The sequence below is a fragment of the Mirounga leonina genome, unplaced genomic scaffold, assembly GCF_011800145.1.
Source record: "Mirounga leonina isolate KUSES-001 unplaced genomic scaffold, KU_Mleo_1.0 Mir_154, whole genome shotgun sequence".
In the NCBI taxonomy this organism is placed as follows: domain Eukaryota; kingdom Metazoa; phylum Chordata; class Mammalia; order Carnivora; family Phocidae; genus Mirounga; species Mirounga leonina.
The window spans coordinates 205,571-218,474 of NW_023270389.1; the positions used below are offsets into that span (position 1 = coordinate 205,571).

Consider the following 12,904-nt stretch of genomic DNA (forward strand, 5'->3'; position numbering starts at 1 on the left):
GTCCTGCTTCAGACGGGGTCCCGTGTTGAGTTGACAAGTACCGTGTGTGTGCGTGCGTGTGTGTGTGTGTAGGTGTGTAGGTGTCTGGGGGGCTGACAGGGGTCCGCAGCAGGCTTCAGAGCCTCCTATCAGGTAGCACTGGCTTCATGTGGATGTAGTCAGTTGAGCGCGATGTGCACTGGGCATTTGAAGACCCAAGGAACAGTGATGTTTAGTTAGGGTACCATCAACTACAGCTTCTGTCCTTCAGAAGCTGATAGCACACACGCGAGGGTGCTGAGAAAGAGGGTCGAGTGAAGTCACACAGGGTAGTTGACCCTCTACTCCCCAACTTGTTCCCCTCCTCTTGTCCCTGACAGCCCACAGTGCTGCTACTCGGGTAGAGTCACAGGAATAGGAGACCCAGAACTGAGAAGGGACTGCTAAACTGTTAGTAAGACCTAGTGCATTCAACTCTGGTTATCCAGGGACAGGAAGAGCACAAGAACAGGGTCTGGCTCTTCCCTGACCATTTACCTGCTTTTTAAAAAATCTTGTTTTATTTTAATTTTTAATTTTTTATTTATTTATTTTTTAAAAATAATTTATTTATTTGACAGACACAGCAAGAGAGGGAACACAAGCAGGGGGAGTGGGAAAGGGAGAAGCAGGCTTTCCGCGGAACGGGGAGCCCAATGTGGGGCTCGATCCCAGGACCCTGGGATCATGACCTGAGCTGGAGGCAGACGCTTAACGACTGAGCCACCCACGCGCCCCTGTTTTATTTTATGTTTTTAAAGGTTTTATTTATTTGAGAGAGAGAGCTTCAGACAGAGAGCATGAATGGGGGGGTAGAGGGAGGGGAAGGGAAGTGGACTCCCCGCTGAGCAGGGAGCCCGATATGGGGTTGGATCCCAGGACCCTGGGATCATGACCTGAGCCGAAGGCAGACGCTTAACGGACTGAACCACCCAGGCGCCCCTAAAAATTTTATTAAAGAATTTATTTATTTGACAGAGCACAAGCAGGGGGAGTGGCAGGCAGAGGGAGAGGGAGAAGCAGGCTCCCCAGTGAGCAGGGAGCCCAACGCTGGACTCGATGACAGGACCCTAGGTTCATGACCTGAGCCGAAGGTGGATGCTTAACGACTGAGCCCGCAGGCTTCCCCATTTCCCTGCTTCTAACTTTGTCACTGCCCTTTATCAGATAGTAGAGGGTGGGCAGGCAGATAGGTGGAATTCATAGTTTAGATTTGAAAAAAAGTGTTGGTTCAGATACAAAATGATGGAATGTATATGCAGAAATGAACTTTGCAAATCAAGGTGGCTGGATATAACTTTGCAGATCATCCATTGGCAAATGTCTGCTCACAGGCTGGTTTTCCATCCTGCTTCTCCCCCCTAATTCTGTGTGCATTTAGAGAAATCAAAGTTTTTCTGCTGTTGTTTTTATCAGCTAAGGTAGATACAATTAGGAAAATAAACAATGCTACTAAAAATAATGTATTCCCGAAACAAATAAAAATGACTGTAGGAATGTCTAGCACTTTGAATTATCCACTTTTTAAGAAATGGCCATTGTCATTGTCAAAGTATTTGTTGAGCCCAGTGTTCTGGTACAGCAGCTCTAGAATTGTAGAAAGAAAATAGTTGACTGCCTTTGATCCCTCCACCAGATTGGGTGGAGGGGAAAAGCCCCCAGGCGTTGGACAAAAATCTGTTTTTTCCCCACCCTGATTGCTAGAGGGTTCATCCTGCCTCTGCTCATTTGTACCACAGAGTAGTACAGCATCCTGTTCTGAACAGTGACATGTTTGCTAGGGGACTCAGTGATAGGGCAGGAGGGGACCATAAAAGAGAGGAAGCATTTATTTTTTTGCTTTTTTGGACTGAGAGTGAACTTTCAACTGTTTCCAGAGAGAAGGGGGACGGAGGGTCTCTCTCTCCCTCTCCCCCTTCTTTTCCTCCTGTCCTTCCTGGTGTAGATGTTTCCCAGCATTTCTTGGCTCTCCCTTTTCCTTCTTTGGCCTTTACCCTTTGCATTTGAATTTTCCATGTTTTTAACCCATGTGTGTGGTTCCCACTGGACCAGAGTGTCCCTAAGGGCAAGACTTGCTGGCTTCTTCCTCTGGGTCTCCCCACAGAGCTCTGGATACAGAAGTTATCAAAACTTGCTGTTGACTGGTCTGTTTGCTCTGGTGTGGTATTTTCCACCACAGGCCTACCTATTGCCCAGGAACACAGAGGTAGCTTCCTAATGGTAGATGCCTCCTGTGTGCAGTCTCATAGGAAAATGGGATAAGGGAGACCCAAGTCTGCTTTGCAGAGCTTATCCATCTGAAGACTGAGTTAGCATACCCATAAGGAAGGTGGAAAAAAAGGGCACCCCCAAAACCTGGTAGTGAAGAGGCTGGGGTCATTACAGCTGAGTGTGATGAGGAAAGGCCCCTTAGACTCCTGGTGTATGAAACACTGCTGAAGAGCATCCCAGCCAGGAGCTGTGACTCTTACCCAAGGGAGCATTTGTTGAATCCTTTCTTTTCTTTGGCTTTGTTTCTTTCTTTGAAGGGGAAATTCTTGCCCATCCCATTCCAATTTGGGGAATGAGATAAAAACAGTGCCAGAGGGGCACCTGGGTGGCTCAGTCGTTAAGCGTCTGCCTTTGGCTCAGGTCATGATCCCAGGGTCCTGGGATTGAGCCCCGCATCAGGCTCCCTGTTCCATGGGGAGTCTGCTTCTCCCTCTCCCACTCCCCCTGCTTGTGTTCCCTCTCTTACTATGTCTCTCTGTCAAATAAATAAATAAAATCTTAAAAAAAAAAAAATAGTGCCAGAGATTGGAGGCGTTTAGAACATGCAACTCTTAGTCTCCCGGTCCACAGCTCCTGCTCATTCCTCTCTGGGAAGGACCTGGTCTACTTTGAAGTCAGGCTGAAAGTAGGAGCTGTGGCTCAAACAAGTCAGAACTTCCTCTTAAGCTATGGACAGGTCTTAGGGCTGCATTGGGTAGAGGTACATCCCTTACAGGTGTTCTCCAAGGGGTAATTCATACCTTGTCTCTGAAGAATCTCCAGGGAACAGGGTTTGAGTCATCTCTAATTTTTCCCCCAAAATCCTCATTGCACTTATAAGTGACTCTTGGCTGTAGAGTACTTGGAACCCAGCTTATTCAGTAACTCCTTACTGATGTGGGCTCTTGGGGATTTTGTAGGTTGGAACATACCTTCTTTTACTGAAGACAGTGGAGTTTGCTCTTTCAGGGCCACTGTCTTCCAATAAGAGAGCAGTATTTAATATATATTTTTACCAGACTGTATGTTCACTTGTCTGAGGGAGCGGAAACTGGGAGGTTAGAGGGATTTCTCTAACTTCAGTCCTAAGCTTCAGGTATATACTGGCAACCTAGAAGGCCTTCCCCTACTCTGCCCTTGCTCTGTCTACTGCTGCTGTCATGGAGAACATGGTCAGGTAATCTTGGTACTAGAAAAGTTATTTCAGAAGCTCCTAGAGATGATAAATATTTACTCAGCTCTTTGAGGTGCTGTCATGGAGGGCTTACTCTGAACAGAGCCACTCTGCCAGTAATTGTTGGCAACTGCATGTATGATTCCATGTTTACTAAGGGCCTCTGGGGACTGGGGGGGAAGCGGGGTACTGCTACTTGTTTGTAGGGATTTTGACTTCCTACAGCCCTCTTTGACAGGATGTGGTCCTTCTGTCGGTCTGAAAGTTTTGTAATTCCTTCTCCCATCCCTGTTTGGAAAAGTGATTCCTGTAGTTTGGAAAGAGCAGCATCTTTTACATTTCATTGCCTGGAAAGGACTGGCCCTCACATTTCTTTCCTCATCACTTTTATCCGTGCATCCAAATTCTGGACTCTCCTACTTCCTACATCCTTAGCTGGGCCTCGCTGTTCCAAGAGGCCACTGTTCTTGACTGGGCAGTGACCCATAGAACTGACTCAAGCCTCTGAATGGAGCTTAGACTAAGGAGGGGCCTAGAGAAACCTGGTTCTGTCCAGGGTCTCTGTGTGTTACATCATAGCCAGAAACTTGGCCATTCCATAGGCTGATCCTCATTGCATAAGGATCTTGGTGCAGGGTCCAACAGTCAGGCCTCCTCCCACCTCCCGTACCCTTCCTTTCCTCTTCTCTCCTAGAAGGCAAACGTTTACAGAGGGTAATTAGGAGAGGAAGCTTTTCAGCCTGGTCAGGGACTTAACCCGTATCCTATAGTAGGAGGGCTCAGTTTTCAGGAATCTTCAAGGACATGCCATTAGAAGTAGTAGCAGATTGGGTGCCTGGGGGGCTCAGTCGGTTAAGCAACTGCCTTCGGCTCAGGTCATGATCCCGGAGTCCTGGGATCGAGCCCCACATCGGGCTCCCGGCTCGGCGGGGAGCCTGCTTCTCCCTCTGACCCTCTCCCCTCTCATGCTGTTTCTCTCTCTCTCTCTCTCTCAAATAAATAAATAAATAAAATCTTAAAAAAAAAAAAAAGGAAGTAGTAGCAGATGTTGGGGAGTGGTCTGTTCTTCATAGATTTGGTTGTGCAGTTGCTGAGCTTTTTCACAAATGGAACAGATTATAATTTATTTTTTTTAAGATTTTATTTATTTACTTGACAGAGAATGAGAGAGAGAGAGCACATGAGAGGGGGGAGGGTCAGAGGGAGAAGCAGACTCCCTGCCGAGCAGGGAGCCCGATGCGGGACTCGATCCCGGGACTCCAGGATCATGACCTGAGCCAAAGGCAGTCGCTTAACCAACTGAGCCACCCAGGCGCCCCAGAACAGATTATAATTTAACTGAGACTGTGTGCTAGATGTTTTCACATATGTTATCTTGTGTAATCCTCAGAGCAACCTTGTGATATATATTTTTTTAAATAGGGTTTTTTAAAAAATTAATTTTGGGGCGCCTGGGTGGCTCAGTTCGTTAAGCGACTGCCTTCGGCTCAGGTCATGATCCCGGAGTCCCGGGATCGAGTCCTGCATCGGGCTCCCTGCTCAGCGAGGAGCCTGCTTCTCCCTCTGACCCTCCCCCACTCATGTACTCTCTCTCTCTCATTCACGCTCTCTCAAAATAAATAAATAAATCTAAAAAAAATTTTAATTTTGTGAGAGAGAGGAATGCAAGAACACGGGAGCTCGAGCATGAGTGGGGGAGGGGCAGAGGGAGTGGAAGAGAGAGAATCTCAAGCAGACTCCCTGCTGAGTGCGGAGCCTGACATGGGGCGAAGTCCCAGGACCCTGAGATCATGATCTGAGCTGAAATTGAGTCAGACACCCAACCTACTGAACAACCCAGGCGCCCCTATTTCTATTTTTCAGATAAGAAAAACCAGGGTTTAGAGAGGCTAAGGAACTCACCCAAGATTAGCTTAAGACTAGCACGTAGTGGGGGGATCCTTCTATACCATGCTTGTCAGTGTGCTCATTAGCTAGCTGCTGTTTACTGCTTGCATCTCTGTTGATTCAGCAGAGACCTCTTCCTTTGAGTAGAAAGTAATACCTAGAATTTTAGGATGCTGTGCTGCTGCTTGTTCAGCTGGGCTGGGTAAGCGGGACTTAGCTGCTGGAGGAACTGATTCTCTAATCACTGATAGCTATCTTGGGTTAGAGAGGGATACAATTTATTTGTTTGTTTGTTTGCCAGAGAGAGCACAAGCAGAGGGAGCGGCAGGCAGAGGCAGAGGGAGAAACAGGCTCCCTGCTGAGCAAGGAGCCCGAAAGGGGACTCGATCCCAGGACCCTGGGATCATGACCTGAGCTGAAGGCAGATGCTTAATTGACTGAGCCACCCAGGTGTCCCGAGAGGGATACAATTTAAAAAGGGAACATACAACCTGATGTTTTTCCTTCCCTCTCCTGCTCATGTGGGAGCTGGACTAGGTAGTGTTGGATCTCACAGCTCAGCTTTCATGTGATCTCACAGCTCCTTTTCACAAGTACACAGGTGCTCTTAAGGCAGAGTGTACTTATCTGACCTAATTTGGAGGCTAGTCAGACCTGATGGGCAGTGAAGTTGTAATACCTTCAAATCTGAATGGCTTTGGGCCTAATGTAGGTCAAAATTTTGTGACTGTGGGAGCTCCTTGCCTTAATACTCAGTTCTCCTCTGTGCCACCTTATGCTCTTGGTCAGGGATGGATATAGGCAATCTTAGGATGATGGTGAAGGGAGACACAGGATTATCTTTCATTCCTACACCTCTTTTCTTTTTTTTTTTTTTTTAAAGATTTTATTTATTTGACGCAGAGAGACACAGTGAGAGAGGGAACACAAGCAGGGGGAGTGGGAGAGGGAGAAGCAGGCTTCCCGTGGAGCAGGGAACCCGATGCGGGGCTCGATGCCAGGACCCTGGGATCATGACCTGAGCTGAAGGCCGACGCCTAACGACTGAGCCACCCAGGCGCCCCCCTACACCTCTTTTCCATTGTCCTTACACATGGGTTCCTCTCAACACTGCAGTAGAACCTCTTCTCAGCAAGATGTTTTGTAATGACCTGTAGGATTAGTGGGAAGTAAACTGCCTACCTTTGTCCGTTTTGCCAGCATCACCATTACTGGGAATTGGGAATTGGTTTTCCTTAAATAGTTTTGGGATTAGTCCTAAAGATAAAGTTTTAAAAGACTCAGGAAGTAGTTTCAGTGGTGATAATGGAGAGGCTCACGGATTTAATATGAGATATATTTGTCAATATCTCCTCAGTATTTAGTATTAAATGTTTCTTTAGGACAGGAACCAGTGACTAAGATCTCCTTAGAATATTGAGCACGTGTCATGTTAGAGTTGGCCTTTGAAACTAGAATGCCTCTTGGGTGGACTTTAATGCAACTATCCCCACCTTTGTCCAGAGGCTCAGGCAGTTTGGCCTTTTGTTCTCCTTTTCTTTCCTCATGCTCATTTTTTAAAATTTGTTTTTAACTTTTTGGGGGGCACTTTTTTTTAAGATTTTATTTATTTGACAGAGCAAGAGAGCACAATTAGGGGGGAGCAGCAGAGGGAGAGGGAGAAACAGGCTCCCCACTGAGCAGGGAGCCCAAGCGGGGCTCAGTCCTACAACCTGAGATCATGACCTGAGCTGAAACCAAGAGTCGGATGCTCAACCAATTGTGCCATCCAGGCACCCCATTATGTTTCTTTAATTTTTTAAAAAAATATTTTATTTATTGAGAGCACGAGTGGGGTTAGGGGCCGAGGGAGAAGAAGAGGGAGAAGCAGACTCCCCAGGGAGCAGGGAGCCTGATGCAGGGCTCCATTCCAGGGCCCTGAGATCATGACCTGAGCTGAAGGCAGACACTTAACCCACTGAGCCACCCAGGTGCCTCAGTGTTTCTTTAAATTTTTTTTTTTTTAAAGATTTTATTTATTTGACAGAGAGAGACGGAACATAAGCAGGGGGAGTGGGAGAGGGAGAAGCAGGCTTCCCGCGGAGCAGGGAGCCTGATGCGGGGCTTGATCCCAGGACCCCGGGACCACGACCGAGCCGAAGGCAGACACCTAACAACTGAGCCACCCAGGCGCCCCTGTTTCTTTAAATTTTTAACAGCTTTTTATTTTAAAATGATTTCAAGCTTAGAGAAATATTATAATACATAGAACTCTCATATACTCTTCACCCAGATTCACCAGTTATTACCATTATTTCTCTGTACACATTTTGTTTTAACCTTTTGACAGTAAGTGGCAGCCATGAGGGTTTAAATACTTCATTGTGGGGGCGCCTGGGTGGCTCAGTCGTTAGGCGTCTGCCTTCGGCTCAGATCATGATCCCAGGGTCCTGGGATCGAGCCCCGCATCGGGCTCCCTGCTTGGCGGGAAGCCTGCTTCTCCCTCTCCCACTCCCCCTGCTTGTGTTCCTGCTCTCGCTATCTCTCTCTCTCTCTGTCAAATAAATAAATAAATAAATACTTCATTGTGTATTTCCTAAGAACAAAGATCTTCAGTTACATAACTACTGCTCTGTTGTCAGGATTAGAACATTTAACATCAATATGCTTCTGTTACAGAACATACTCAGATTTTACCAGTTGTCCCAATAATGTCCATATAGCAGTCCAGGATCACAAGTTGAGTTTAGGCGCACTCTCTCTTTAACCTGAAGCAGATTCTTAATCTTTCTTTGTCTTTCATGACCTTAAACACTTTGGACAGGTCAGTTATTTTGTAGAGTATCTCTCAAATTGGGTTGTCTGAAATTTCTTCCATGATTAGATTGAAATTATTCATTTTTGGGCCAGAAAACCATACAAGTACTGTTACAGCCTTTCCAGTGCACCCTGTTGAGGCATGTAGTGTCAGGAGTCAGTTTGTCTCCTTTTGAGGTTATTAATTTTGATTACTTGGTTAAGGTGATATCCTCCAGAATTTCTTTTCCCTTTGTAATTAAGTATTTTGAACCCACATAAATATCCTCTTGTGCAGTTTCACCTCTGGTTTAATGTCCACTGATGATATTTGCCGGAATCATTTTTGCTCCTGTTGTTCCTTACGCATTTATTGGTTGGCATTCCACTATAAGGGAGAGCTTTCCCTTCATTATTTATTATGTGTGTATGTTTTAGCATGGATTTCTATTTTATTCAGTGGGTTATAATCTTTTTTAAATTTTTTTTTAAAGATGTTATTTATCTATTTGACAGAGACACAGCGAGAGAGGGAACACAAGCAAGGGGAGTGAGAGAGGGAGAAGCAGGCTCCCCACTGAGCAGGGAGCCCTATGCGAGGCTCGATCTCAGGACCCTGGGATCATGACCTGAGTCGAAGGCAGAAGCCTAACGACTGAGCCACCCAGGTGCCCCTCTTTCTTTTTTTTTTTTGCCCACTAAGCTCTACACCCAACATGGGGCTTGAATTTATGACCTCCGAGATCAAGAGTCGAATACTCTAATGACTGAGCGCCCCCTCCCCCCCTGTGGGCTATAATTATAATCTTAAGCCTCTTTTAATATGTGGGTTCCCCCTCCCTGCTTTTTTCCCTTGCAGTTTGTGTGTTAAAGAATCAGGTTATGTGTCATGGTTTCCACCCTCTGGACTTAGCTGATTATATCCTGTATAACTTTACTTGTAAACTGGTAGTTAGATCTAGAGGTATGATGAGGTTTAAATTTCTTGAAAACCTTTTTGGGGTCAGAAATACTTTGCAGGTGGTGGTGTGACACACTCTGAACTTTTTCTCACCCCTTTACAGAGGTTAGAAAGATGCATGAGCATTGTGACATCGATGACTACTGGTGTCTCAGAGAGGGAGGCCAATGATGCCCTCAATGCTCACGTGAGTATAATGCTCTCCCCCATCCATTTCTGTTGCTTTGGAAGCTTTGAGATGTGATCCAAAAGATAGAAGGACTTAAGTGGCTGGGAATTAGGGGACTGAAGTGAGTATCTTGACTCCCTGAACCAGACTTCCCAGCTCCTCTCTCTGTCTCACTGTGGGAATCCAGCTCTTGGAGCTTAGGTGTCTTTAAGTCACAACTTTTAAAAATAACTGTTAGTTCTGTAGTGACTTTTTTCTTTGCAAATTATTCTCACATATTTGATCCTTCACATTTCATTTCCTTTTTTTTTTTTTTTGGAGGGAGGGAGGGAGGGGCAGAGGGAGAGGGAGAGAGAATCTTAAGCAGGCTCTGCGCCCAGCACAGAGCCTGATGCCAGGACTCTACCTCCAACCCTGAGATCAGGACCAAATCAAGAGTCAGAGCCAAAATCAAGAGTGGGATGCTCAATCGACTGAGCCAGCCATGTGCCCCATGATCCTTTATATTTCCTAATCTGTGAGATTGAAAGGATTTTAAGTAGTACATGTAAAAGTCTTTTTTTTTTTTAAGATTTTATGCATTCATTTTTTTTTAAAGATTTTATGTATTCATTCATAAAATGTATTCATTTTATGTATTCAGAGAGCGAGCACAGGCAGGGGGAGTGGCAGGCAGAGGGAGAGGGAGAAGCAGGCTTCCCGCTGAGCAAGGAGCCCAGTGTGGGACTCCATCCCAGGACCCTGGGATCATGACCTGAGCCAAAGGCAGGCACTTAACCAACTGAGGCACCAGGCATCCCAGTACATGTAAAGGTTTACAGTAATTCCAGCCACATAGTGAATGTTTAGTATTTCCTTTTTATTAGTAGTATATTATTTTTATTGTGTCTTCACCTTACAAACACCACAGATTCAGTGATTTGCCCAAAGTCTTGACTTGGTGTGTATGCTTATTACCCCATGAATGGCTCTGCAGCTCCCTCCCTCCTGAAGGCTATTAAGGTCTGGTAAAGGTGGTACAGTGAGGTTTTTTTTCTGCTTCATTATTTTTTTTAAGTTTTCTCTGAAGATTTATTTATTTATTTTGAGAGAGAAAGAAAGTGTGCACACACTTGAGTGGGGGGAACGGCAGAGAGAGAATCTTTCACGCAAACTCCCCCCTAAGCACGGAGCCTGATGCGGCTTGATTTCAGGACCCATGAGGCTTGATTTCAGGACCCATGAGATCGTGACCTGAGCCAAAACCAAGAGTGGGATGCTCAACTCACTGAGCCACCCAGGCGCCCTTAAAGATTTTATTTTATTCGGGCGCCTGGGTGGCTCAGTTGGTTAAGCGACTGCCTTCGGCTCAGGTCATGATCCTGGAGTCCCGGGATCGAGTCCCGCATCGGGCTCCCTGCTCAGCGGGGAGTCTGCTTCTCCCTCTGACCCTCCTCCCTCTCATGCTCTCTGTCTCTCATTCTCTCTCTCTCTCTCAAATAAATAAATAAATAAATAAATCTTAAAAAAAAAAAGATTTTCTTTTATTCATTTTATTTATTTTTAAGGATTTTTATTTATTTATTTGTTAGAGAAAGAGAGAGAGTGCACACGAGCAGGGGGAGGGGCAGAGGGAGAAGCAGGCTCCCTGCTGGGCAAGGAGCCCAATGCGGGACTCGATCCCAGGACCCTGAGATCATGACCTGAGCCGAAGGCATAACACTTAACTGACTGAGCCACCCAGGCATCCCAAAGATGAGATTTTATTTTATTTTAAAACATTTTATTTATTTATTTGTCAGAGAGAAAGAGTACAAGCAGGGAAACGGCAGTCAGAGGGAGAGGCAGGCTCCCTGCTGAGGAGGGAGCCTGATGCAGGACTCCCATCACAGGACCCTGGATTGTGACCTGAGCCGAAAGCAGACACTTAACTGAGCCATCCAGGCGTCCCCCAAAGATTTTATTTTTAAGTAATCTCTACACCCAATGTGGAGCTCAAACCCACAACCCCAAGATCAAGAGTCGCACACTCCACTGACTTAGCCAACCAGGTGCCCCTTTTTTTCCATTTTAAACACTCTTTAGGGGCGCCTGGGTGGCTCAGTCAGTTGGGCGGCTGCCCTTGGCTCAGGTCATGATCCCAGGGTCCTGGAATCAAGTCCCGCGTCGGGCTCCCTGCTCCTCAGGGAACCTGTGTCTCCCTCTCCCTCTGCCTGCCTGCCACTCCCTCTGCTTGTGCTCTCTCTCTGTCAAATAAGTAAATAAAATCTTTAAAAAAAATAAACACTCTTTACATTTTCTGCTTCTGGCCTGCATCAAGCCTTGGAGAATTCAGTAGGGTCTGTTCTTTCCCCCACCTCTCTCCTGAAACAGATGCTTCATCACTTTTAGGAAAAGGAGATCATCAGATAGAAGAGTTAATGATTCTCCTTTGCAGGTTATTCAGGAGTCCCAAGTTTTCTGGGAGAAACTGTGCTCAAGAACTTTCCTCCTATGAGTGACAACTAGTTTTCTTCCTTCTTCATTTCCCAGGTATGCAAAGGCCCCCCCCAGCATGAGGAAATCTGCCTGGGCCTCTTCACCCTTGTCCTTACTGAACCTGCCCAAGCCCAGAAGGTAAGACTCCCTGCTCTGGACCCACAAACTCCCCTCAGATAGTCTGAGGATATGGTGGAACTTAAGGGTCAGCTGGCATAGTGCCAAACCCGTTGACCAGAACTGGATCACCTTGTTGTCCAGATCCGCTTACAACTCCCTTTTTATTCTCAGTGAATTGGTCATTCTCTGACTTAGATCCTTTCTCTATCTAGATTCTGAAGCTAAAGAGCAAGAAAAGCATTTGTGAGAGTGGAAAAGCATTTGAAGAGTTGTACATTGTAGATTGATGGGTCAAGGTTATGAGAGTTAGGATTTAATCCAGAGAAGAGAAGAGAACAAGTTATAACCAAGTCCATTGAGAGTTCTTACCCAGAAGAGCGTGACCTGTAGTTTGTAGGTTCTGTATCATTGGCAGGTGAATAGAAGGTAGGCTTAACATTGTAGCACGTAGGATTTAACAGCTTAATGTTGATGATTGATGCAGCAATAATGTAGTGACCAAGAGAACCCTGGAACCCACTGGAGCCAGACTTCTTCAGGAATATTGTGTAAAAACTAGTCTGGGGTCTTCACAGCCAGGAGAGTGTCCTTTATGTGGAATGGTTAAAGTGGGATCCTTGCCTGGGGTGAGGGATTGGGAAGGATGATCTCTTTGGATTCCATTCTTTACGTAATAAAGCAGTAAAGTTCTGTCTTTTACCTCTCCAGATTTCCCTTTTCCAGCAGTTCTGTGTCCTTGCAGTCTTGGGGCAGTGGTTTAGAAGTGTATGTCTGGTATCTGGCATTAACTATGTGACACTAACAGAGAGGAACTTGGAAATTCCGTGTTCTTTTTTTTTTTTTTTTTTTTAAGATTTTATTTATTTATTTGACAGAGAGACACAGTGAGAGAGGGAACACAAGCAGGGGGAGTGGGAGAGGGAGAAGCAGGCTTCCCGCTGAGCAGGGAGCCCGATGCGGGACTCGATCCCAGGACCCTGGGATCATGACCCGAGCTGAAGGCAGTCGCTTAACCAACTGAGCCACCCAGGCGCCCGGAAATTCCATGTTCTTACTGGCCTTCCTTGGACAAGGATGGCAGAACTTGGAGTGG

General features: G+C 46.1%; 1 protein-coding gene across 2 annotated transcripts in view; it reads left to right on the forward strand.

Moving 5' to 3' along the window:
- Positions 1 to 12,904, forward strand: part of INTS3 (integrator complex subunit 3) — a 42,627-nt gene that overhangs the window by 1,094 nt on the left and 28,629 nt on the right. For both annotated transcript variants that reach the window (XM_035009626.1, XM_035009625.1), the window contains 2 exons: positions 9,169 to 9,252; positions 11,746 to 11,829. In XM_035009626.1, coding sequence (XP_034865517.1) covers positions 9,169 to 9,252; positions 11,746 to 11,829 — 168 coding nt within the window. The remainder of the gene's footprint in view (positions 1 to 9,168; positions 9,253 to 11,745; positions 11,830 to 12,904) is intronic.